The 23,451-nt window shown below is 38.3% G+C and overlaps 2 protein-coding genes across 3 annotated transcripts in view; both read left to right on the top strand.

The window, feature by feature from the left end:
- The first annotated feature begins 3,521 nt into the window (after positions 1 to 3,521).
- Positions 3,522 to 17,107, top strand: LOC143444827 (polycystin family receptor for egg jelly-like). The gene is made up of 20 exons (XM_076943603.1): positions 3,522 to 3,666; positions 8,624 to 8,780; positions 8,985 to 9,163; positions 10,042 to 11,640; positions 11,732 to 11,872; positions 11,941 to 12,127; positions 12,245 to 12,447; positions 12,532 to 12,720; positions 13,351 to 13,628; positions 13,704 to 13,826; positions 13,908 to 14,057; positions 14,121 to 14,253; positions 14,862 to 14,932; positions 15,003 to 15,393; positions 15,500 to 15,696; positions 15,827 to 15,976; positions 16,041 to 16,169; positions 16,241 to 16,396; positions 16,468 to 16,592; positions 16,903 to 17,107. The coding sequence occupies exons 1-20, from the start codon at positions 3,606 to 3,608 to the stop codon at positions 17,090 to 17,092; spliced, it is 4,809 nt and encodes a 1,602-aa protein (XP_076799718.1). The 5' UTR covers positions 3,522 to 3,605; the 3' UTR covers positions 17,093 to 17,107.
- Positions 17,108 to 17,144: 37 nt separating this feature from the next.
- LOC143444829 (uncharacterized) overlaps positions 17,145 to 23,451 on the top strand; it is a 32,142-nt gene continuing 25,835 nt past the window's right edge. The window contains exons 1-6 of one of the 2 annotated variants that reach the window (XM_076943606.1): positions 17,145 to 17,341; positions 17,441 to 18,851; positions 18,915 to 19,109; positions 19,181 to 19,320; positions 19,387 to 21,041; positions 21,274 to 23,004. In XM_076943606.1, the coding sequence (XP_076799721.1) occupies positions 17,167 to 17,341; positions 17,441 to 18,851; positions 18,915 to 19,109; positions 19,181 to 19,320; positions 19,387 to 19,559 (2,094 nt within the window). In that variant the 5' untranslated portion in view covers positions 17,145 to 17,166 and the 3' untranslated portion in view covers positions 19,560 to 21,041; positions 21,274 to 23,004. Of the gene's footprint in view, positions 17,342 to 17,440; positions 18,852 to 18,914; positions 19,110 to 19,180; positions 19,321 to 19,386; positions 21,042 to 21,273; positions 23,005 to 23,451 lie in introns of those variants that run through there. The other variant, XM_076943607.1, reaches the window with a different exon arrangement.

Genomic DNA, 23,451 nt, shown 5'->3' on the forward strand with positions numbered 1-23,451 from the left:
AAGCTAGCTTATTAAATTTATCAGTCAGGGAGCAAATTTGACTTTCCAAAAGTCTATTGACGACAGCCTGTCGATCGTTATGAGCAAAGTTGGAGTGATCATTGAATTCTGGTCTACGCGACTGGGACATGATTTCGTCCGCCCGTAAAGCCAAATTGTCCAAGTCATCCTCTAAATACCCAACCAAGATTTTACGTATATCAGAAGGCATTTTGTCAAGAAACAAATTACGTAAAAGTGATTCAACTTGGGGAATAGATCTGTTCTGAGTGCCCATAAATTTCCTCATATCCCGAAGCATTTCAGACGGTTTCTGGTCACCTAAAGTTGTATGGTGCAATAAACGATTCAAGCGATCGTGTTCGCTAACCTCATGTTCGCTTAACAATGCATTTTTAAGAAATGAGTAAGGTCTATGCTCAGGACGATTAAAAATGACATATTCAACACTCTCTAAGTGACGTGGGCCAAGACTAGTGATGGCTAGATCAAATTTTTCTAATTCTGAAGTTATTTGATGTTGTCTAAAAATACTCTCTGCAATGCCAAACCACAGTTTCGCATTTTGCGCTGAGAACGGCGGTAAGGTAGGGGCAGAGAAGATTCTATCAGAAGTACGTTTAGAAGTACGTTTAGAAGAACTAGGGATGTCAATCGAAAAAGGATTGTTATCACTAGCAGTGGTTTTATCATTTGTAAACCGCACAGAGCCTCCACTAGTGTCAGCCATTGATCGCTGACGTGAAAAATTATCCATTTCAATTTCAGTATCAAAATCCAAATTACCAGCATTTATGTTAGAGCTATCAGCCATATTAAGATCACTATGTTCAGGATATCCTGAATCAAACAAATCACGCCTAATTGTGCTTAAATTCGAAGGCGGTAAATTACGTCTTCGACCAAGAAATTTACGATAGGGACCAGAAAGAGAATTAAGAAGATTATACTTAGAATTCATAAAGGAAAGAAAGTACACAACACATTAAAAATAAAAAATCCATGTACCGATTGTCTGAAAGAGGATGTCTTTAAGTCCGTTGAAGTCCCGGGACGTTGAGAACGTTCCAATTGTTTTCTAATTTGTAGATGTCCTTCGAGGATGAGAAGGCGTTCCAAGATTCCGAGATTCCAGGATTGAAAAGCGAAGTTTCCACCGATTCGCGGGGCACCACGTTGTAATGGAATGATTGGTTATTGTTGTTGAACTTGACTGTACCAGTCACTCCAATACAATCTTTGATTGTCTGAATGTTTATTGTCTTCGATATAATGAGTCTCAAGGCCGTTGTTTGCTTAATCAATCCTAGACTCGTCTGTTCAGCTAAAAGCTGATTGTCTTGTAAAGCCAACAAGCAGAGTTGTCCGACCTGACACTGAGCTTGTCTTAAATTTTACTGTTCAATAGTTTGCACAAATTGTTGATTGTATAAACTGGTTATATTGATTCTTCGTTGTACGATTACAAATTGACAGAACATTGGCACATCAACAGTACTTCATTTAACAGTCAATGTAATAGCATTTTGGCTTAGCTATATTCAACTGCATTAAATTGCTGATTGCTGATTATTCCCAGACTAGTTAATTCGTATAGCCATACGCTAACAAACTTATTTTCGATAAACTGAACGCATGCGAAAAAGGCGAAAATATTACGTCACAACAAGTGAAATATTACGTCACTCTTCAGTGCCCACTAGCGGTTTTTTAAAAATAAGGTATGAACACATTGTCTGTCAATATGACGTCACACTAGCAATGCTTTGCCTATCCATTGTATACCGGAGTGGATTTTTGAATATAGTGTCGTGAATTCACTAGGCTATTGGGCTATTTCTGATTTGACCTCTGGTGATCTCTAGGCTAGGGTTAGGCTATGGTGATCTCTAGGCTAGGGTCTAGGTCAGACACGTCGCGTGCCACGTGTTGGACACCCCTGATTTACAGGATTATTCCCGCAATTCTAATTCCCCCAAAACGCCCATCATAAAATTCCGGACATTTGAGCATTTTTTAAAATTCCTCCCGGACGCAAAATTTAACCCTACATTCCGGACATGTCCGGAATTTTCCGGACGGTATGGCAACCCTACAATAGACATCATATCAACCAAGGTTGTGACAACGAAGCTCTTAAAAAATGGTTGTCTGCTTTATGCATCGTTGTCATGACGAACTCCTCCAATCGCGACGTGGCGAGATCTAATTCATGAGTGTAGAATTCCATCTCAATCGCGCTCTATCAACACCGAGTGGTCAACTGGATTATATTGTGCAGTGGGACTTTCATTGCCAGATTTCTCGATTATTGATACCTCGTTATTTCGATGATCCTGTCAACCGATGAAGTCACTATGACGTAACTATGCTGTTACAACAAACGAACTATGAAATTTCCAGTAACTGTAGCGAAGCAGTGTGGTTGATATATGGGCAGGGGTGGTCAAACTGCGGATCTCCGGCATGTTTTTTGTGACTCTTCTAGTCGAATCGTAAAATTTCAAAAAAATTGTAAAGGCTACCAAGAGTACCGTTTATGAACATTTCTCTCTTTTTCTTTTTCTTATTTAGGCCATCATTGATGATAATTGATAAGTTGTAATTTATCCAAATTTAGGGATATTTTTCGATTGAGTAATGCAGACATGGAACAATTAAACGACATAAACTAAATATGACGTCATAAGTTCTTATGACTTGGCTCTTCAGTAAAATTTTAACAACCAAAGCGGCTCTCGGGTTCAAAAAGGTTGCTAACCCCTGATATATATAGCCTACTCCTGTTAATGTTATTGTAGTTGTAGTTCATTGATAAATACATAATCCTATGTTGTGTGTTAAAATTTTGGGATGAGTTCATATTCGAAAGGCAACTTGAAACTTGAAAGAACTATTTAATCTCTTACGTACTATGGTACAGAGTTTACAAGGGCAAGGTATGAACGACACTTACTTATGTTCAGTGGACATAGCGGATAGCTTTAAATTCGTGCAATGGTATGAAAATATCATAAAAACCACACTAACCACAGGAACTGCATTTATCGGTGCAACTGATGTGCAGAAGTACCAATAACCCATTTATTTTTGAAGAAATTAGAGAACTGTTGAACAAAAATTAAAATCTTGAGACAAGCCAAGAAAATAACATAAATCTTGGTAACCTACCGGACTGGTGTGATGAAATAACATGAGTTATTAAACAACCAATGACTATAGCCTTTTCCCTACAGGCCCACACAAGTATCTTCGGTAATAATGTCTTTGTTGCATAATTATGTTGTAATAAAAGTACGATTTTGACGTCACAACCGATTATACACTCCTTTTGTCAAACCCTAAATATGGCCTTAAAATAATGAGGTAAACCATTTTGCATATTCAATTTACAGACTTTACAGCTGTATTCAAAATTTATCGGCAATTTTACTGAAGAAATATTTGGTTAGTCTAACGTGACATCATACAATCACCAGGTAATATTTTGTTAGTAGCCTATATTGCTGATATGTTGTATACGTCATATAACTCGAGATTAGAGTTAAATTGTTATATTTAAATACCGGTAGGCTCAACCGGAAACGAAATATCAGGAATTGAAAATGTGGTTCATGAGGTTTTTACAAGTTAGCTTGGCTGTTACATTCATGGTTGGATGCGCAGGTATGCTTTGTAGATATCAATTGTTGTTATGAATTAAGAAAATTGCGACTTGGTTAACCATAGTAGTGTCGTCAAGCTGCTGGTTCGCCGGCCACTTATCGCCTGCCAAGTCATTTTCTTTGGGCCACAAATATTTGCATGAATCGCAGTAAAACTTGACGTTATAATATATACGCGTTCATAACAATAAAGTGCAAAAGATAACTGATTTTAAGGTGTTTAATGACATACTGATACGGTACGGTACCGATTGCAAGGTATATGAAACAATTATTTCCAGCACACAGATAAAGCCGGAAATTGACATCATACATCAACGATTGTTAGCTCAGACAACGATATTGTTTGCTAACAATTTAGGAATTATGACATTAATATCAGTTTTTAATCAGGTTTATCACTATTCACAATAGACAATTATTACTTCATATTAACAAAGCATTTGTAAGCATTTACTAAACCAACGCTTCACAAAAATGCATTTAAAGCTGATATCATTTTCAAAAACTAGCTAGATATATTACCGTAGATAGCTTGTGCTATGTACCTTACTTAATATGCCTGACTAGTAATGGTTCTGCAGCTCTTCGCTGTGAAATCGCTGCATGGAGTTGGCTTCCAGGAGCAGGGAGCGGTTAAATATTACAGGTGCAGGTTTCACAAGCCACAATAATGGTTCTGCAGCTGTTGGTTGTGGTCGCAGCAAGTAAAATCGATGCATTAAGTTGGCTTCCAGGAGCAGGGAGCGGTTTAAAATTACAGGTGCAGGTTTCACAAGCCACAATAATGGTCGGCAGTTGCAATTGTTACCGACTTGTAAAGCCCCATGATATTGTTTGCAATCGTAGTGATAAAAATAGACAATCATAGACAATATACACGTAAGCTGCCGACGGTGGGTCATGTTTGTGTAGTAGCTGCCTCCCCCCCTCCCCAATGAGCCCCAACCCTGATGTCTTTATACCAAGAACAGTCAAATACCCAGGACGATCAGCAGCAAACTGCAAAACAATCGATTTTGCAATCGTAGCGATAAGAATAGACACAAAATATCAACGTACATAATTGGAGTTGATTTCTTTTACCGATTCAACAGCGTTATAGCTGCTGTCATTCTTCTGCTTCAGGCGGCCATTGACAGTTTACTAAAAACTTAGCCTTTGCCACCAAAGTCAAAACATAATCACAAAGTATCCAGACTACAGCAAGGGTGCTGTAGAATTCACACTTGCGTCCCAGGTTCTACCGATTGTTTGCTTTAAGCTGAAGTAGTGATTCTGCCCAGGTTTGGTCCAATTTTTTCAAAAGCAAAGAGGTTATAAATAAAACCAAACAGGCCGACTTACACCTTGAGCAGGCTTAGCAAGCTTTGCAGTATAAAGGTCGATATGGAAATGATGTAGATTGACTGTTTGTAGCGACAAGCGAATCACTGATCACATTTTTTTCATCTTTTGTACAAATGACACACAATTTATGTTGGCCTATGTCAAGTATAGTTAGTATATTAAGCTATAATTACAGTATGTGCTGTATAGTATTGGATGGTTATTATTGATACAGTAGTAGGTATAATAGACATAATATAATTCATAGTTGCCACTACTATTACTACTATCTAGCTCAGGGGCGGGCAACTTCTTCGGTCGGCGGGCCTGATATGAGAAAATGAAGTACTTGGCGGGCCGGATTCCTGAATAGATTGGAACGCAGCTTTGTCTTATTAATGTTTATGGTCGAAAATGTTTGCTCACAAATGTATGTAGACCCGAACAGAACAAGTAGATTCATGGCCATCTTTCTCAGGTTGGCAAACTTGGACTTATTTAGTGACGCAATACAGGGATTGCGGCAGAATGTGGCCGCAGGCAACATTATCATGTGAGACCGGAAATTGTCCGCGGGCCGTATGTTGCCCGCCCCTGATCTAGCTCTATATCTAAAGTCTGTACTTTAAGGTTTCTGTGTATATTTTAACGTTATCAGATTTTTCCAACGTTGTGCCTTTCTCTAAAACCTATATGTTGACCTACAGTTTATACGCCATTTTAAATGTCTAATGCAAAACAAAAAGGTGACAGAAATCCACTGGTGACGTAAATTAGTTGGTGACAATATTTAGTCACTTTGATTTATTCAACACCTGTTTAACACATAACATTTTTATCGTTCTTACGTCACTACCTTAGGCATTTTACATGTTTGTGTTTTATCTTTAATTGCTTGGTCGTGCAGTTTCATGTAGGCTTGTCTGCACCTCGCTTTTATGCAAGAGTTTTGTCGTTTGCTCTGAGGGTTCGGTTTTTAATTGGGTTGTGCTGGCGTGTTACGGTGATAAGACAAAAGTATGATTGATCTTGATTGAAAGTTGACTTGGTGTCGCGATTCAACGTCACTGTGGCGCAGAACTTCACTGAAATTAGGGAAAGTTCTATTCCGGTTACACGTGTAGATGAAAATGACGTAGTAACCAACATCATAAAGAGGTTGGATGGTAAGCTTGCCTAAACTACTTTCATATTCATAAGGAATTTTCAAAAAATGGCGTAGAATGCGTCAATTTATTTTTATCGTTAATGAATTAATTTGCTGAAATTTGCAACCGCTGTATACACCATGTTTTACAACTAATTAACTTAAATTTTCAAGCGCAGCTTCTATGGTATTTTGTGCCAATACATTTTCTATGTATTAACATTGTATATTGACAGCGCTATGAAGTATTCGGTGGATTAATGTTAGCATAGTTTGATTGACAGACAGGCAGAAAAAGGTATTGTTTTGAAAAAAATATCCGGGTACAAAAGTGGTTTTCAGGAGTTTGTTTCAAAATTACGTAATGCGTGGGTTGCAATCAATGCAGTTCTTACCCAGCTAGGTCGTTCTCTCGGTCGTCATCAAATGTCAGACGCAAAAACTGATGAAACTTCGTTTATAATGGAGCATAGTGGTCAAAATGCTTTCTCAAAAATCTTATGCCTCCACTATTTGCATTGGCTACTGTATGTTATAAAGTGCAACGTAGTCTTAAGAAATGCGAGTGGAACGATTGAGTTCCCAACCGAAAAGGAGTGTAATAGTGACGTAATATTGCCTCGTAATATGCCGTTGAAAATTCAACTGAAAGAGAACAAAGTTGCTCATTTGCATTTTAATGAACTTTTTCCAAGTGACGGTTCACTCGTCAAAAACCGTCGCAGCGTTTCACAGCAGACAAAGGAGCATCAGTGATGATCACATATTATAGGCCTAAGTATAAGATATAACTCTCTCTCTCTCTTTCTTCAAAACCCACTTCTTCCATACAGAGGAGTTGTGGAGGCAGCAGCTCTAGGAAGATAGAATCTCACTAAACAGTTCGCGAGCTTTTACCGCTTCTACTTCTATTTAACTTAAGATGAAGATGCGACTTATGCTGAGTGTGACTTGTATTTACCGAGCTGAACGCGACTTAAAATGTCAGACAAGTTAGTCGAGAATCTTTATTATTTTCCTGAAACTGAGTCTTGCAAAGCTTTTACACAAAGTAAGACGTGAATGAAAAACGCCGAATATTTCAGTTGTTGTTATACAAGTTGTATAAGTTGCAAAGCTACAATATATGAGCGACGGTGAAAAAGAATGATTTGCTGCAAGAATATTTTAGTAATTTGCATGAGCAAAAGTCCTGTTAATTTATTTCGTTGTGGTAATGATACAAATGCATAGACACAAAACGCAAAGCGGTATCTGTTCCACTAAAGCAATACCAGCCTTCCCAGAACATGTTGTAATAGGTCATGTCTTGCTTGTACTTTGGATATGGTTGGTTTAGGTTTGTATTTTCGCACCATCTGCTGGAATACCACCAACCCGACTTGAATTCTTGGGCACAATGGCGGTTGTCGTCTTTATTGTTGTCAACGTCTGGTGTGCTGAAATCGCCGAAATAAATTGGAGAGTCACGGAAACAACTGGAAGCATTAGCTGGTGCGACAATAAATAAATGATACTTAAATTCTTTTGGTTCGAACCAATGTATATTATATTCAGCAAATGCTTTGACGCCATCCCAGTCTTCAAGGTCGAACCCAACTTCCGGTGCTTTTGGTAAATGAAATATTGATGAAGGTGAGATAACCTGCCTCGACAACCGATAGATATTTTCCAACCCGAGCCAATATTCACCCCGGGGATTCCCGAACCCTCTGACGTAATCATCCCAACCCCTATTAAAGTTGACCTCCCCGTTCATTCTTTTTTGTATTGTTGTCCAGCCCTTCTTAGTTGAAACGAGCTCCATATCACAGTAGACGTAGGTGAACTGGAATCGTTCCTTGAGCCATATCGGGTAGATACCACTTGATGTTGAACCACTTGCGTAGATGCTCGTGCATTCTGAAGGGAAATTGTGGACAAATTTTTGAATAACATTTCCTATGTTATATATCGATTAATTTAATATGTTTATTTCTTTTAAACTGCTACAAGTTTACAAGAAATCAACAAAAATGCAAAAATGTGTTTACGAAAAATATGATAAATTTTAAATCAAATTCATAGGAAATTCTTTTCAATCCCTTGCAAAGTATTTTCTCACCAAATATTTGTTCTGTTTGTCCTTTAAAAAAATTGTCCCATTTTTGGAACCCTTGAGCGGTTTTTGCGCTATCTATGGCATTTGCGTACATCTGTTGTTTGTAGTTGCAATTTTGGAAATTACGTAGGTTCCATCTTTTTACCTTTTCCTGACTTAAACTTTCACTAACTTTGTGAACTTGATGCAATAATCTGCTGGCTTTGTCATTCGCTGCATCACAATGCCACCAATCAAACGTCAACAATAGGAAGAACAAATGTAGAAAGACTCTTTTGATAAAACTTTGTTTCTGATCCAACATGATTGTTTATCTCTTTCTCCTAAAAATCAACGCTACTAATTCTACCACTTTTTAGAGTTGATATCTTAATGTTACAGAATGCAGCGTAATCTTAACAAATGCGAGTGGAAAGATTGAGTTCCCAACCACAAAGGAGTGTGTTAATGACGTCCTGTCGGCTGGTGCCAAGTCGTGGGAAATTCAACTGAAAAAGGGAGAAGTTGCATATTTGCAGTTTGATGAAGTTTTGTTCAGGTGAGGGTTGAGGACTCATCCAAAAATGTTACATTAGTTTGCACACAAAATTATGTCGGTGATTGTCATGGAACAAGTTTTCATTGTATCTAGTTATCAATTTCATTATTATAAATATATGTTTAGTCATTTTGCTTTGGATGATGAACTAAAAGTTCATGTAAAGTTAATAAATTAGTTTTCGTTTTATTTTTTTTCATGCAGTTGTGTAAAAGCAAAATTGAAGCTACCCAATGCAAATGGAAAGGTGAATTTTATTTGCAAAACTGAAAAACCATCTGGTTACCCCAACTTTTACTTTCAAAACAATGTCACGATTACTATGGAAAGAATCACAACGAAATGCAGCGAGGCAAATATTTCTTTCGTTTACAACCGCATTGGTGAGTAAAAATGTGTAAGAAGTATAAGAGGTGGTCTCTCTGCGTGGATACGCTCACGTTTGCGCGGTGAAACTTGGTTTTAGCGTGCATTTTATTAATCTTTATACAAATGTCAAATACAATACCAAGAGTTCGTTCAAAACCTGTTTTAGGATGTTATCTTGTTATTTATCGTGTATATTCCTTTTTGCGTATAAGCTCTTCACTATTTTTAGCACTATTTTCACATATAGGATATTTATACCAGTCGTATAAAGTTATAAATCCTCATTTTCACATTCTGACAAATGTCTTACGTCAAAGAAAAAACGGCCTTTACTTAAACGTTATCCGACTTCTGTGTTTTGACTTTTGCGTTTATTGTTGTTTATTTGTTGTAGTGGATTTTTGTAGCTGAAAGGCTCCATAGAAGTTTACACATGCAAACAGAGTAGTAGAGTTGCAGACGTAGTATCTAAATAAAATAAAATGACAGATATTTTTTCTTTGTTTTGCCTTCGGCGAAAATTCGGTATACAAATGTAAATTTTTATGTGATTCATTTAATCTCATTGTATTCACATTTCATTATATAACAGCTCAATTGACTCAGATGTAAAATCATTGTGTAAAATCTACAATGTCGATTAACGTTACACAACCTAACGTTATTATTTATTTATTATTTGTTATAATTATTATTATTATTATTACTTAGTCTTAACGCTAACCCAAGGTAAATATAGCGGAAACGTTTCTGCTCAGCGTCAAAAAGTTTTACTTTGTGAAACAAAGTTTTGATTAACTTGAAGGTTTTTTAGAACATCGCCTGGATTACTCCATCAATTCTATTAATGTGGTGCAATTTAAGTCAGTTACCTTTTAAATGTACTTTAAAGGTTTCCGATTAATGACCGCCAGCACACACGTTCAAACCGGACAGAAAGTCCAGTTCGTTGCCACACTGACCGGAGCAGAGGGTCTGAAGCTCGACTGTGACATTTCGTACAATGAAAAGAACGAAACTGATTTTTCAACTAAAACTCTCACAGCTGAGCGGTCATTCGTGTATCCGGGAAATTACTCGGTTGTTGCGAAGTGCCTTATCGGTGGAAGGGGCAATTTACCACCTTTTGCAACTCAAAAACTGTTTGTTTACGTGGAAGACTTTTTATCGGCATCAAAATTACAAATATCTCTCCAACAAAACGACTTCCAAACATATCCAGCCTCAACTGAACTCATCTTCCACCACAAATATTACTTTCCCATCTCCTACGCTCTCATGTTGGATGACGTCATCATAACCGAGCTTCAGACGTCACAAACGTTTGATAAGAAGAAAATTTTGTCGAACGAAACGGTCAAGTTCGGACTGAACTCAACCATGCAACGATTGGTTGGACCGGGAAAACATGACGTGGTATTATTGTTGCAGAATCATGTTTCTTCTGTGACGTATTCCAAACCAGTCATATTCTCCGAAAAGATTAAAAATCTTACAGTTATGACGGAACAATACGTCGGTCTTCGACCCAATGTTTTCGTCATAAGCGTAACAGTTAGTTCAGGAGCTCCGGTAAATCTTGCAATCGACATCATATCGAATCGAACCATGCTGTCGGTCTTCAGAAGCTCTAAATTCTGCCCACGTGATTGCCACACGATGGCGATAGAGGCAACATTGCCTCAAGCAGATATTTACGAAGCTGTGGCAACAGCTAGAAATAACATTTCTAAATTGACGTCATCCGCATCTTTTGAAGCGCTGCCACAGATCCACGACGTATATATTACGTCACGGGGATTTGAATACGAAACTCGTAGAGAGGTATTTATACTCATCAGAGGTGACGTGGGAAAATACGAAATGAATTTAACAATCGGAGAAAATGCAGCGAAGAATTTGACTTTGACGATTTCAAAGACGAAATATAAACATGTGGGTTTGCCAAATCTACCGTTTGATGCCGAACATTACATGTTAATTAAAAACGAAAGCCTTTTCGAGGAAGCTCGGCAGGTCGTCGTGCTTATCAGAAACGAAAAACAATCGTTTCGTTTCGTTGGATATGTCCCGAAAGCTTTACCGTTGTCATGCTTGGAGAGCGTGAGAATTCGCGACGGGAAAATTGGCGGTGGACTCGACGAACCTTTGAAAGTGGTTGAAGAGTTGGTCTTAAGCGTGGACCTTAACTTCAGATGCGTTAGAGAGCTATTCACCGTTGATTACAAATGGCGAGCGTATCGAGTGACGTCTAAAATAGACATCCCAAAAATAGGCGATGAAGTTCAACTTAACACGAGCTCAGTTGAACCAGAACTTGTGATAAAAGCCGATAAGTTGCTACCTGGGTTGTACGTCATAAAGGTCAACGTCAACGTCACCTCTGACGAAAGATTAAATGTAATAGAAAAGGGCGATGACTACACCTTGGTAGAAATTCCCAAGAGAAAATTAAATTTTCTGATCAAGGGAGGAGATGTGGTCGAGGCTGGTGAGTCGATAATATTAGATTTCTATGTTTAAGTTGTGCTGTTTCCCGTTACAAGAAATATTATCCTGAAATGCGTAATCTCTATACACAGGAATGAACACAAATATTTTAAAATTTGAGTCTTCAATCGACTTTAACAAACACGAGGAAAATATCAAACGAGACTGGTTTTGTGCCGTCACACAAGAAGATCTACCAATGACAAAAGAGATTGGAAAATTACAAAGAAAAGGTTTGAAAAGATTTTCTCATTTTAGATTTTTTTGGTCAAAAATGGAATTTTTGTTTTTTTCTTCCAAGGTTCCTGCTTTGGTTGGCAAACTCTTTATGTTACTGGCGATGACGTCATGGAAATTTCCATGGACAAACTGGTGCAAAGCGACCGTTATTACGTCAGGCTAATCGTATCGGGTCCGCATTATGACGAAACGTTCGCCGACCAGACAATTGTTATGAAATCAACTTCAATCCCGAATGTTACTTTAAGGCGAGCTTGCAGAATTTTTTTCTTCCTACTTCCATGAGCTTAAAATTTATATTCTTTAACCTAGAAATTCTTTTAATCAAGTTCTATTTAAATTTAACGTTTTTCTTTGAACTTCAGGTGCAGGTCAAATTGCGAGAAATTGTTTTCTCCACACAAGCCAATGATTCTTCAATTAGATTGTGACGATTGTTCACGTCACAGTTGGGTATTGTCAGTGAAATCCGGACAACAATTAAGTTTGTGCCAGAACCGACGATTCTGTAAACTTAATAATTCGATACTCAACATAATTAGCACGTCATCAAACGTCACAGGAATAGGTGAATTCCCATTATATAAATTTGACGTCATCAATAAATTAAAAGTAGACCATCATGAAATTGAACTTTGAACTTGACATCCAGGATACAATGTTGACGGTGACATGGCATCGGCAACCCTAATCCTTAACCCGTTGTCACCACCTAGTGGAGGTAGTTGCAGGGTTTCACCCAGAAGTGGAATCGCCTTTGTCACAAAATTTAACGTCACCTGTTCTGGCTACGCACAAGGCCAAGCATCTTTGAAGTTCAAGTTCTCTGTCAAGGAAAAAGGTAAAACCTCATGTTGTAGCAAGTGCAGAAGTGCTAAGATTAAAATTATGTCGTAATTATTAACCTATGGTAAGCTGAACCTAAACTCAGGTAATTAAGGATATGAATATTTTTGTTTATTACTTAACTTTCCACGGGCTCTAAAACCTGGAAATCGACAACAAGAAAGTTTTTGAAGTGAAAAATATCTTTTGAGACATTTTTTTACTAGACATATTTTTTAATTTTTTTCAATATAGTTTATAAAATTAAATATGAAATATCAAATAGCTTACAACTTTGATTTTAATAAAAAAACGCTAATTTACGATTTAAAACGCTTTAAATCAAATAACGCACGTGACGTATTAGACTACAATGAGAAAATATTTCCCTGGTTTATTAATTTGCGCTTTTTTCGTGCTTAAGCAAAAATGGCGATTTGTTTTCGCGTTAGTAACCGCAATACTTAATAATACGATTATTTAATAATAATTTTTAATATTTACTTTTAAGAATACAACTGTCTGTGGCTACATCGGGTTGGCAAAACTTTTAACGAACATGACTCTTACACTTACAACACTTCATGCGGTGTTTGTAGAGTGGAAGTTATGAATAGATTAAAATCTAATATAGAAATATTTTCAGGCCACGATAATCTTCTGCAAAGTAGTTGCGATCCGAACCTCTATGACCTCACACTACCGTCAGAGGACTTCGTTTCTGACGTCACGATTTCGATCGCAATATGCGGCCTTCGTCAGTCGTGCACTGAGAAAAACTTGACCGTGACTTTGAGGAAAACTCCCGACGTCAACAAACACCTGACTAGTGACGTATTTTACGCGATTTCGAGCCACAATCTGCAGAAGACGGCGCAGGTTATACCGCCATTGTCTTCAGCAAAGATTCTCAAACCGTTTCTGGTAGATTTATGACGTCATAGTATCTATTTATGGATGGACCACTTCAAGTGCCTTCATTGTTCTTTCGTTTAACAGATAACGAAGATATTAGATCGGACCGCGGATTATCCGCTAAATACGCTGACGTCGGCCAAGCAAGTAGCTGATGTACTACGCCACCTTACGGAAAGTTTTGGCGTCGCAAATGAGCATCACGTGGTAAGAGCAGAAATAGAAAAGTTAATGTGATAGATTTAAAAACTAAACACAGCTAACTTAATTGGTTTTTTATAATTTCAGTACCAATTGGTGAGAACTTTGAACCGAATAGAGCTCATCGTTCGTAAACATTCTAGCGAGGGCGATGATGATGTCATAAGGTCAATTGCGGCTTCATGCGTTGTCGTTACGTCACATTTGATGGAATTTTCCGACGAAATTCGTTTCAAGGTAACAACTTGTATAATAATACTGACGTAACACTTCAATTCTTCAATGACAATTATTGCAAAGATCAAAGAAAATTCGCGAATGACCCGGCTGGGCAAGCTGCTTATGACGTCATTGGTACCAGGAGAGGATACGATGACGTTTGAAACAAAATCCGTTCAAGGACGATTCCTCAAGTTAAACAATGACGTCATAAGTAAGTTTTATTGAGCAGGAATGTCGAACTCGATGTCCACTTTGAGCTCAAGTGCGACACCCGACGAGTTTTGTTTCATGATCTTTTCTGAAATCGTTGGCTGCGTTCAATTTTATTACTCTACATGCGCTTTAGGTTTTTGCGTTTAGACGCCGATTCTGCGGCTTAAAAAAAGAATTTTAAACGCAGTTGCTAATGCAATTATTGGCAAGACTCGCTTCTAACAAGCGTTAAGCTGTAAGACGATGCCTAGAAAAGTTATTTTTTTAACGAAAATAAATTACAGTAAGAAACTAGAAGGTTGATTTTTGTCTTTTGTCGTGACGTTAAAAGCCCGATAACGACGATAATCATCATTTAATTAATTTTATCGTTTTTATGTTTTGTCTTATTTAATCTTCAAACAATACACAACTAATTATATTTCGCAAGTTTTTGGTGTAGGATAAATTTTGTGGAATCGGCTTCGCAATATTTAGGCAATTTCGCTTCATTATTTGTCGTTTATTTTCCTCAGTAGGCCGCGTTTTGCAACGATTTTAACTCTTTGACGTTAATTAGTGGCTTAATTCGAGCGAAACGTAGAATAACGAAAAAAAACTTTTTAGATCCACTCAATGACTCTTCACTTCGACTTCCAAATATACACGCACTGAGCAATGAAGTCATCAATGTCGAGGCATAATATATTTAATTTGCTTTATTTTGCGCGATTTAACGTGATAATGAGACGATTTTATGATTTCCAGGTTTTCACCTACGATTCGTCCATCAACTTTAACACGAGGACCCACAAAGTCGATCAAGTCACGTCCGTCTCCATGACAACGGGATGGCAAAACGAGATCCCGATCAGTCGCAACGAGGCCAAGAATCAAACAATTGGCTTCCCCTTGCCAGCACAGCCTGGTAAAGGAAACATAACAATGAGGGTTGAGAGTGAATGCGACGTGGCTGGTTGTCACAGCAAAGCCGCAGGTTGGGCTTTGTTTGATTGGATGCTCTACAAACGAGATGGAAACGACCTCTTTCTTACAATTCATGTCGAAAACATGGATCAGAAAATTGAAAATTGTACAATGAGCCTGGAAACTACGGACCAAAGCTCTTTCAAAATAAAGAAAGAGTTTCACGAAAAGGGTTTGTTTACAGAAAATAAGAGTCACGGTTTTTATGTTTCTAAAGATCAGCACTTTTCTAATTATTTTTTTGCACTTTTGCAACTTTTTGTCGCGTTTATTCTCAGAGTCTTTGTACACCTGGTCGATTTCCGAAAATTCGCTTCCGCACAGACAAGTCGAACTGAACGTCACAGTGTTTGTTGATATGGGTGCGGGATTTTACCGCATTGGAAGTTTGATCAACGTGACATTCACGTCATTCATACTGAACTGCTTGCACTGGGAAGATCGAATGCGCGACTGGGGCGAGGGCTCTTGCAAGGTCGTATATTTGATGTCGATGTTTGTATCATGAAAGAATTTTGCTGCAGAGTTTAAATTAATTCTTAATTTAACTTTTATGTTTTTAATCATTCCAAGCATTATGAGCAAAGTGATTTTATTATCATCAGGTCCATCAAAACGCTGGGACAGTTAATTGTGAATGTGACGTAGACCAGGTCACAACAAACAGGTTTAGGAGGAGCGGAGAGGAGGCGATTCCTCAGATTATATACGCTTCCCATCTTCTTGTGTTTCCCAACAAGATCAATTATGACCAAGTAAAGATGTTTATGACATAGTAGACGTTTTTAATTTAAATTGTCAATTATTGAATTTTTTTAGCTCTCCTGGAATCTTTGGGAGCAATTCCAACAAAATCCAGTGATCATCATCGTTTTATCTGCTCTTTACGTCATCTACGCTCTTCTCCTTATATGGGCGAGAAATAAAGATAAAAATGCGGAGAAAAAAGTACAAAGTTGTCAAACTATTGTCAACTTTATGAAATGATTTATCAAATTTTAATCTTAAAAATATTGAAGGGACTCTTCATTGAAGTTGCTGACAACTCACCAAACGACCAATACCGGTATTATGTTACAATTTATACCGGTAGTCGTCCAAACGCCGGTACCACCGCGGCTGTCAGCATGAGACTGCTGGGCAAAAGGCAAAGAAGCAATGCCCACGTCATACAAGTAAAAAGATGACGTCTGCCATGATGTATGATAGTTGGTTCCGACGTCATAATGTCTGATTGTTTGTTTAGCGAGAAAACGACAACATCTTATCCGTGGGCAGCGTGCAATCGTTCCTTATTACTACACCACGTAGCTTGGGCGACATCAAAGCAGTCAGGATGTGGCGCAATGACGGAGGGAGCAATCCTGAGTGGTATGAATTAGTGACAAGTTAACTGCAGTTGTATAAATTAGAGTTGAAAACGGTCCTGGTATTTTTAACCCGAAAAGTTAAATGAATCTCAAACTAGGCCATAAAGTTAAGTTTATTAAATGTACCAAATTCATCTTTTAATGCTAATCTAAGACTGTTCATTTTTAAGTTGTGTTCTGCAGGAGGATTTTGGCACTTTACGCGCAAGCAAATTCGTGTAATGAAAGTGCCTGTATAGTGTGTAGTGAAAGCTTTGGCCCGACTTAAAATTCTTGCATGAATTAGTTATTTATTGCAAGTTATACGTCAGGTACCTGGAACGTATGATTGTACGAGATTTGGAAACAAACGAGTGTTGGTTCTTTCTGTGCGGTACCAGGTTCACCGACGTCCTGGAATATACATTCCGGGCCTCCACGTTAGAGGAACTGCAAATATCTAATAAATTGTTCCTCTTAAAGTGTGAAAACCACTTTAAAGACAGGTATGTTGCTTATTGATTTCACCACGCTTTGCCAGATAATCATCTCGTAATCTTCTCATTTTCAGACACCTCTGGTATTCCATATATGGTATGAGGCCATGGCAGCAATACGTCATGACGAGGGTGGAAAGAGTGGCAACGTGCTTTCTTTTCATTTTCATGGTCATGTTAACATCTATGATGTTTCATGGCCACAGTTATGCAGTGGATGGAAATGTGCTGACATTTGGGCACTACTATTTCAAGTGGTCTCACGTTGTCGTCGGTAAGTTCAGTCAAAAGTCACTAAAATACCAGATGTTTATGTCTTTCAACTAATCAGGTTGCTCAAGTCTTAACAGTTTCGTTGTTTTCTGTCATAAAGGTATTGAGAGCGCTTTGATGTGCTTTCCCGGGCCGTTTCTTATTAGCCTATTGTTTCGTCACGCCCAACGACGAAAAGGAAACGAAAAACTGAACCCTGACAAGAACTTACAATCCACAAAACCCACCAGAGGGCAGCATAAAGCAGAAACATCATTTGTGCGTAGTCATGACGTCCAAACAACTGGCACCACGATGAAAGAAAACACTAGAAATATGTCACAAGTAAACACTGCGGAAGTTGACCAAGAAAGAAAAAACGCTGGTCAACATATTCCAGACGATAAAAATCGTCCATCGACATCAAAAGAAGTCTCAAACTTCGTCATGAAACAGCCGCCAATTTTCGCGGGAAAATTTGAAATTATAAATGAAAAGACAAGGCGAGAGAAAAATCCCCGAAAATTAAGAGATTTGTCGATGACTAAAAAACCTACCTCGTCGCGCGTCGAACAAGTTGTGCCCAGTAAGTCATTGCCAGCTAAAAGTGTGACGTCATCAAAAAGGACAAAGTACATTCCGTCGAGAGTGGAAAGGAATGCGGCTGCTTTGTCACCGCCAGTGAAAAGTATGACGTCGTCATTAAAGGAAAAGTCAAAACGTTTGCGCGTTGAAAAAAATGTGGCCACTACGTCATCGCCGGTAAAAGGTATGACATCGTCACAAAAGAAAAAGTCAAAATCTTCACGCGTTGAAGAAAATGCGGCCACATCGTCATCACCGGTAAAAGGTATGAAGTCGTCACAAAAGAAAAAGTCGAAGTCTTCGCGCGTTGCAAGAAATGTGGCCATTACGTCATCGGCGGTGAAAGTCATGACGTCTTCACAAAAGAAAAAGTCGAAGTCTTCGCGCGTTGAAAAAAATACGACCATTACGTCATCGCCGGTGAAAGCTGTGACGTCTTCACAAAAGAAAAAGTCGAAGTCTTCGCGCGTTGAAAAAAATGCGACCATTACGTCATCGCCGGTGAAAGTCATGACGTCTTCACAAAAGAAAAAGTCGAAGTCTTCGCGCGTTGCAAGAAATGTGGCCATTACGTCATCGCCGGTGAAAGTCATGACGTCTTCACAAAAGAAAAAGTCGAAGTCTTCGCGCGTTGCAAGAAATGTGGCCATTACGTCATCGCCGGTGAAAGTCATGACGTCTTCACAAAAGAAAAAGTCGAAGTCTTCGCGCGTTGAAAGAAATGTGGCCATTACGTCATCGCCGGTGAAAGTCATGACGTCTTCACAAAAGAAAAAGTCGAAGTCTTCGCGCGTTGAAAAAAGTGCGACCATTACGTCATCGCCGGTGAAAGCTATGACGTCTTCACAAAAGAAAATGTCGAAGTCTTCGCGCGTTGTAAAAAATGCGGCCACAACGTCATCGCCCGCAAAAGCATTGACGTCATCAGTAGTCAAACCATCGGCAAGGTATAGTGCTGGTTGCTTTTGTTGAAATCAGTTTGTTCGTGAAATAAAATTGTTTATATCCAGGCCGCCATTGTCTGCTGCTGAAGCGCAGCAGGAATTCTCAATCCTGGAAATAGACCCAAACACGTTGGATCCTCTCGCCATTGTCCACTTTTCCATCTACGTCGCCTGGTTTTATATCATAGCAGTTATGGTCACGTCGACTGTGATTTGTGTACTGTACGGCATGACGTATGGACTTGAAACCTGCAGAGATTGGTGAGCAATTGTTACCAAATAATAAACAGTTAAGATTACGTCACACCTGCTAACACTTGATCAAATTTCAGGTTGGTTTCGTTCGTGAGCGCTTTCATCGAAACCGTCGTAATTCTTGAATCTTTGAAAGTGGTCGTGATCGCTTACTTCTCAGTGCTAAACAATCCGAGGCACGATCTTCGCGATTGGGTTCCTCCTTTGCCACCATCAGGTTCTTATCAAAACTATGATTTAGTGAGCGCTTTGAACGCGTTTTATGATTTATTTTTTCATGAAGTGAGGCCTCGCTCTTACGTTAATCGTGACGCAATAAGGAGAAAACAGAAGAGAGAAAAACCGACCAATCCCATTTATCGTTCTCCAACACGTGAGAGAACCAATCGCAAGATAAACACGCAGGAGAATATAGAAATGCGAGTCATCAAACAACGTGTTTCTCCACGAGGCTGACTTGGAAGAGCTGCTGAGTCAAAATGCTTTTTACAGTAGACTGTGTAGTTTACTATTTTAAGCGAAGAAATATTTTATATGATTGGTATAGTATGGTATGGTATGGTACGGTACGGTATCGTTTCCAATTCTAGAACAATACTGAAAAGTAACTTCCTATCTTTAAAATACTTGTAATTTATTTCAAAACTACAATTTTGATAAAAATAATTTAAGAAAACGTGTATAACAAGAAATTTGATTTAAAATCTGACATTTTGGCCATCAGAATTTGCCACCAGCTTCCTATGCCGCCTGAGAACCCCCTCAACCGATATGATGACAAATTCCTGTCGCATGGAAGAAGTAACTCGTCAGATACTCGCTTTTCAAGTTCAAGTAGGCTTCGTAGAGTAGAATTACTCCTTTTGCCAACCCCAAAGAATAACATCGAACGGTGCCACGTCATCACTTCTGGATATTCACTCATGCGGACAACGACAACTCACCAATCTCTTAGAAAAGTGGACGTTCCTACTTTAACGAAAAGCGTAATGGCGGTTTGAGAAGCGGGTGGCGAATGATGATTGCTTTATCAAATTTTAACTTAAACTCCACGCTGTACACATTTTAAAGTTTATTTAAATTACAGGCTCTGTGTTTAAAGATAGGGAGTTACTTTTCAATCTCTTTGCGCTGTATATCCACATAATTATTGAATTAATTAGTGCCGCCAGGTGTCGCATCATCCCAATTCTAGAGACTTTAATCTCTCCCTCAATTGATATATGAATGCCGATCAAATGGCGTATAACTTACTCTTATAACAGCTGAATTGAATAGATCAAAGTTAGTTTATTGAATAATCTTATTTGATAGTTACATATTAACTATTAAATTATTTTAGGGGTGTACAGACCAAAATACTCTCCAAAGTTTCGAAATTTATTATACAACCGTTCGAAATTTACAAAATTGAAGCCCATAAAACGCTTTATAATAGCTCTGCATAGTTAGTTGTGGTTAGAATTTGGTGACAAATGGCAAAACGCAGTCAAATTCATGGCGACACGTGTATTGCTTAGTATCGCGATGTCAAGTCAAATTGAACAAATATTTCGGCTGCGCGTTGCAATGAATGCGTTTAAGTTTGAAGGAAAACCGGTTTCATAAATCGGAAAAAGGAAAACTGAACTTGAATAGATTATGATTTGGTTCTAAAGCATTCAAGTTCATTTAAAGTGTACACCCCTAATCCTAAACTATGCATCGACTCCTACTAAATGGTCTTCAGTTGAATTCTCAGAAAAGTTTTCGAACCTTCGCCCAAGAAGTGGACAGCAAGTGAAACCGACCAGTCTGCACAGACCCGAATTCTGTCTTATTGCCTTGAACATGAAGGAAGCAGCAGACCGTGGTTGCAGTGGAATCGGAGACAGCATTCCAATCTTCTGATGTTGGAACACACTCAGGGATGCAATCCATCTAGTGACAAATGATCAAGTATGTACAAGTTAGTAGCTACTAGTTACCATTTAATTTCGCTTCTTGTGTTTGTATTGTAGTTGTCGAAGTTTAACCATAAACCTCTAAGCATCCAGTATGTGTATGATTACTTTGCTGACTAGCATTTAGAGATTTATTGCTATGATCACGTTTTCTAAAAAGCGAAATTTAAACAGACTCGGAATAAATTTATTTTGGTAATTACTGGTGTTTTTATATATTTTATTAGATCATGGTCGTTGCACTAATTCCGGATCCGGTTTCTCTGCTGAAAAATGATCCACCAACATCGTTCCATCCGCATGCTCCACATAAAGGTTTTCCCTGTCAACAACACCACCTAACGACAACATGATGACATGTCTTGCTGGTACGTCATTGTCAATGTTTCAGCGACAGATGCCAAAGAAAATTTAATCATGCAACGAGCAGCAACGTCATCACATTTATTCAAAGATTATCATCCGTGCAATTGTTCTGAACAATCTAGGGCTCGACATCAACGCCCAATATTATTACCATATAAGGCCACAAGAAACCAGGCTTCGGCTTGGGATGGGGTTTCTTTTACGGTGGGTTTTATTTTCCCATCCACTGAAGTACAGCATTGAAGTTGTAAAGAATCAACAATCTTTGGTTTGAACACACCACCTGTTCGTCTGCTATAGCCTGGATAACCTAGCTTTAAATATGGAAGTTTTAGCTTCATTTTCTGTGTTATTGAGTTTAGTGGCCGTGCTAGTTGCCATCAGCACCTTGACCCCACCATTATTTTCCTGCATGTTTTAAGCCTTCTAGGCTCTGTCACTTGTTCACGTGCATTATCGCATATTTTCAGCAACTAGCACTGTTTTTTCGTCCCCACCGCGTCAATGACGAAAAATAAAATGATTTGTGATGATATTATAAAATTGCTTGCAAATCGAATGCTGCATAGAATACTTGTTTATGGAAATCGGCAAAGCAAAGCATTGCGTTACGTAATCGATTCCTCTCTGCTTATCGTATTAAGTCGTGACAAAAATGTCGTGCATGCCTGCTTTGCGTGTGTTGTTAGTCATAGTTGTTCAATGCGTTACAGTCTACGAAGTTAACCATAGAAAGTGGTCGACTTTATTGTATAGCTGTCACAATGTCTTATTTAATGTAATCGTTTAAACAAGAAACAATATAACCAGTTTTTACAGTTGTCATGGTGTACAATTGATTCTAAGATTAAGAGAAGCGAAACAACGACCTGAGACTCATTTCACTTCGAGGACATTAAGCAATTCTACAGACAAACATTGTAATTGAAGTGATCGTCCTTACAGGCTAAGGAACGATAAACCACCATTTCATTACAACGTTTATGGTGCCAACGAGCTCGGTGAGAACTACGCTTTTCTTTTATCGAGGAATCTATGAACAGTTAAATTTGAGGTTGAGAGAAGTCTAGTGATCTCAGACTACAAGTTTCGAAGATATGTCTTATCTACATTGTATGCAAGTGCTAAACGAAGACTCGTTGAATTCAGTCAACTATGAATGCAACGATGACCGACGAACAGAGCAAACTGAAACATCCACGATACGGGACAGTTCGGTAAAAATACTTCATCGGTATTTGGACATTCAGTAATGATTTTTTGTTTGTTTATTCTCTATATATCCTAGCGCGTTGTTTTGTACTTTACTGTATGTTTTGGTGAAGCCTATAAAGGGGTCACTTCCCAATAAAACGACAATTTTGTGCTGGCAACACAGTGATTGTGACCGTGTCGCACTCAATGCGTCATATTAAAAAAAGTAAAAATTTTCCGGTCCAATGCGCATGTGACGTCGATGTGGAGTAGTTCGTCGTTGTATTGACGACAGCTGGTTCCAGGTCTAGGCTAAGTTGTAAATTTTGTGTGGGTTTGAATTTTTGTTTTTTTGGAGTATTTGTCATAAAATGTTAAGCTAAAAACTTGTTGTAAAGTTTAGGCAATTGTTATAGAAAACTGAGTACATGGATTTTGTCCAAATTAAGACTGTAGACAGACATAACCTAGGTCTTGTTGCAAGCCAAAATTCAGGGTAGGTTTATGATGTAGTTTTGCGTTGGTAGCTTCTTGATTTAATGTACTTTGCATTGAAAAGCCTATCTCTTTGAATTGGGACATGAACCCTTAAGCAAATAACAGAAGTTTACTTTAGTACTTAAAATTTAGTTGAAACTAGCTTATAGTTAATACACTACAGAGACGTAGGCGTAGCTAGGTCTCGAAATCAGCTTGATTTTCATCTAGACTACGCTAGCTTGATTTTCATCTAGACTACGCTTGCTTGATTTTCATCTAGACTACGCTAGCTTGATTTTCATCTAGACTACGCTAGCTTGATTTTCATCTAGACTACCCTAGCTAGATTTTTATCTAGACTACGC

Source organism: Clavelina lepadiformis, chromosome 2 (genome assembly GCF_947623445.1).
Source record: "Clavelina lepadiformis chromosome 2, kaClaLepa1.1, whole genome shotgun sequence".
Lineage (NCBI taxonomy): Eukaryota > Metazoa > Chordata > Ascidiacea > Aplousobranchia > Clavelinidae > Clavelina > Clavelina lepadiformis.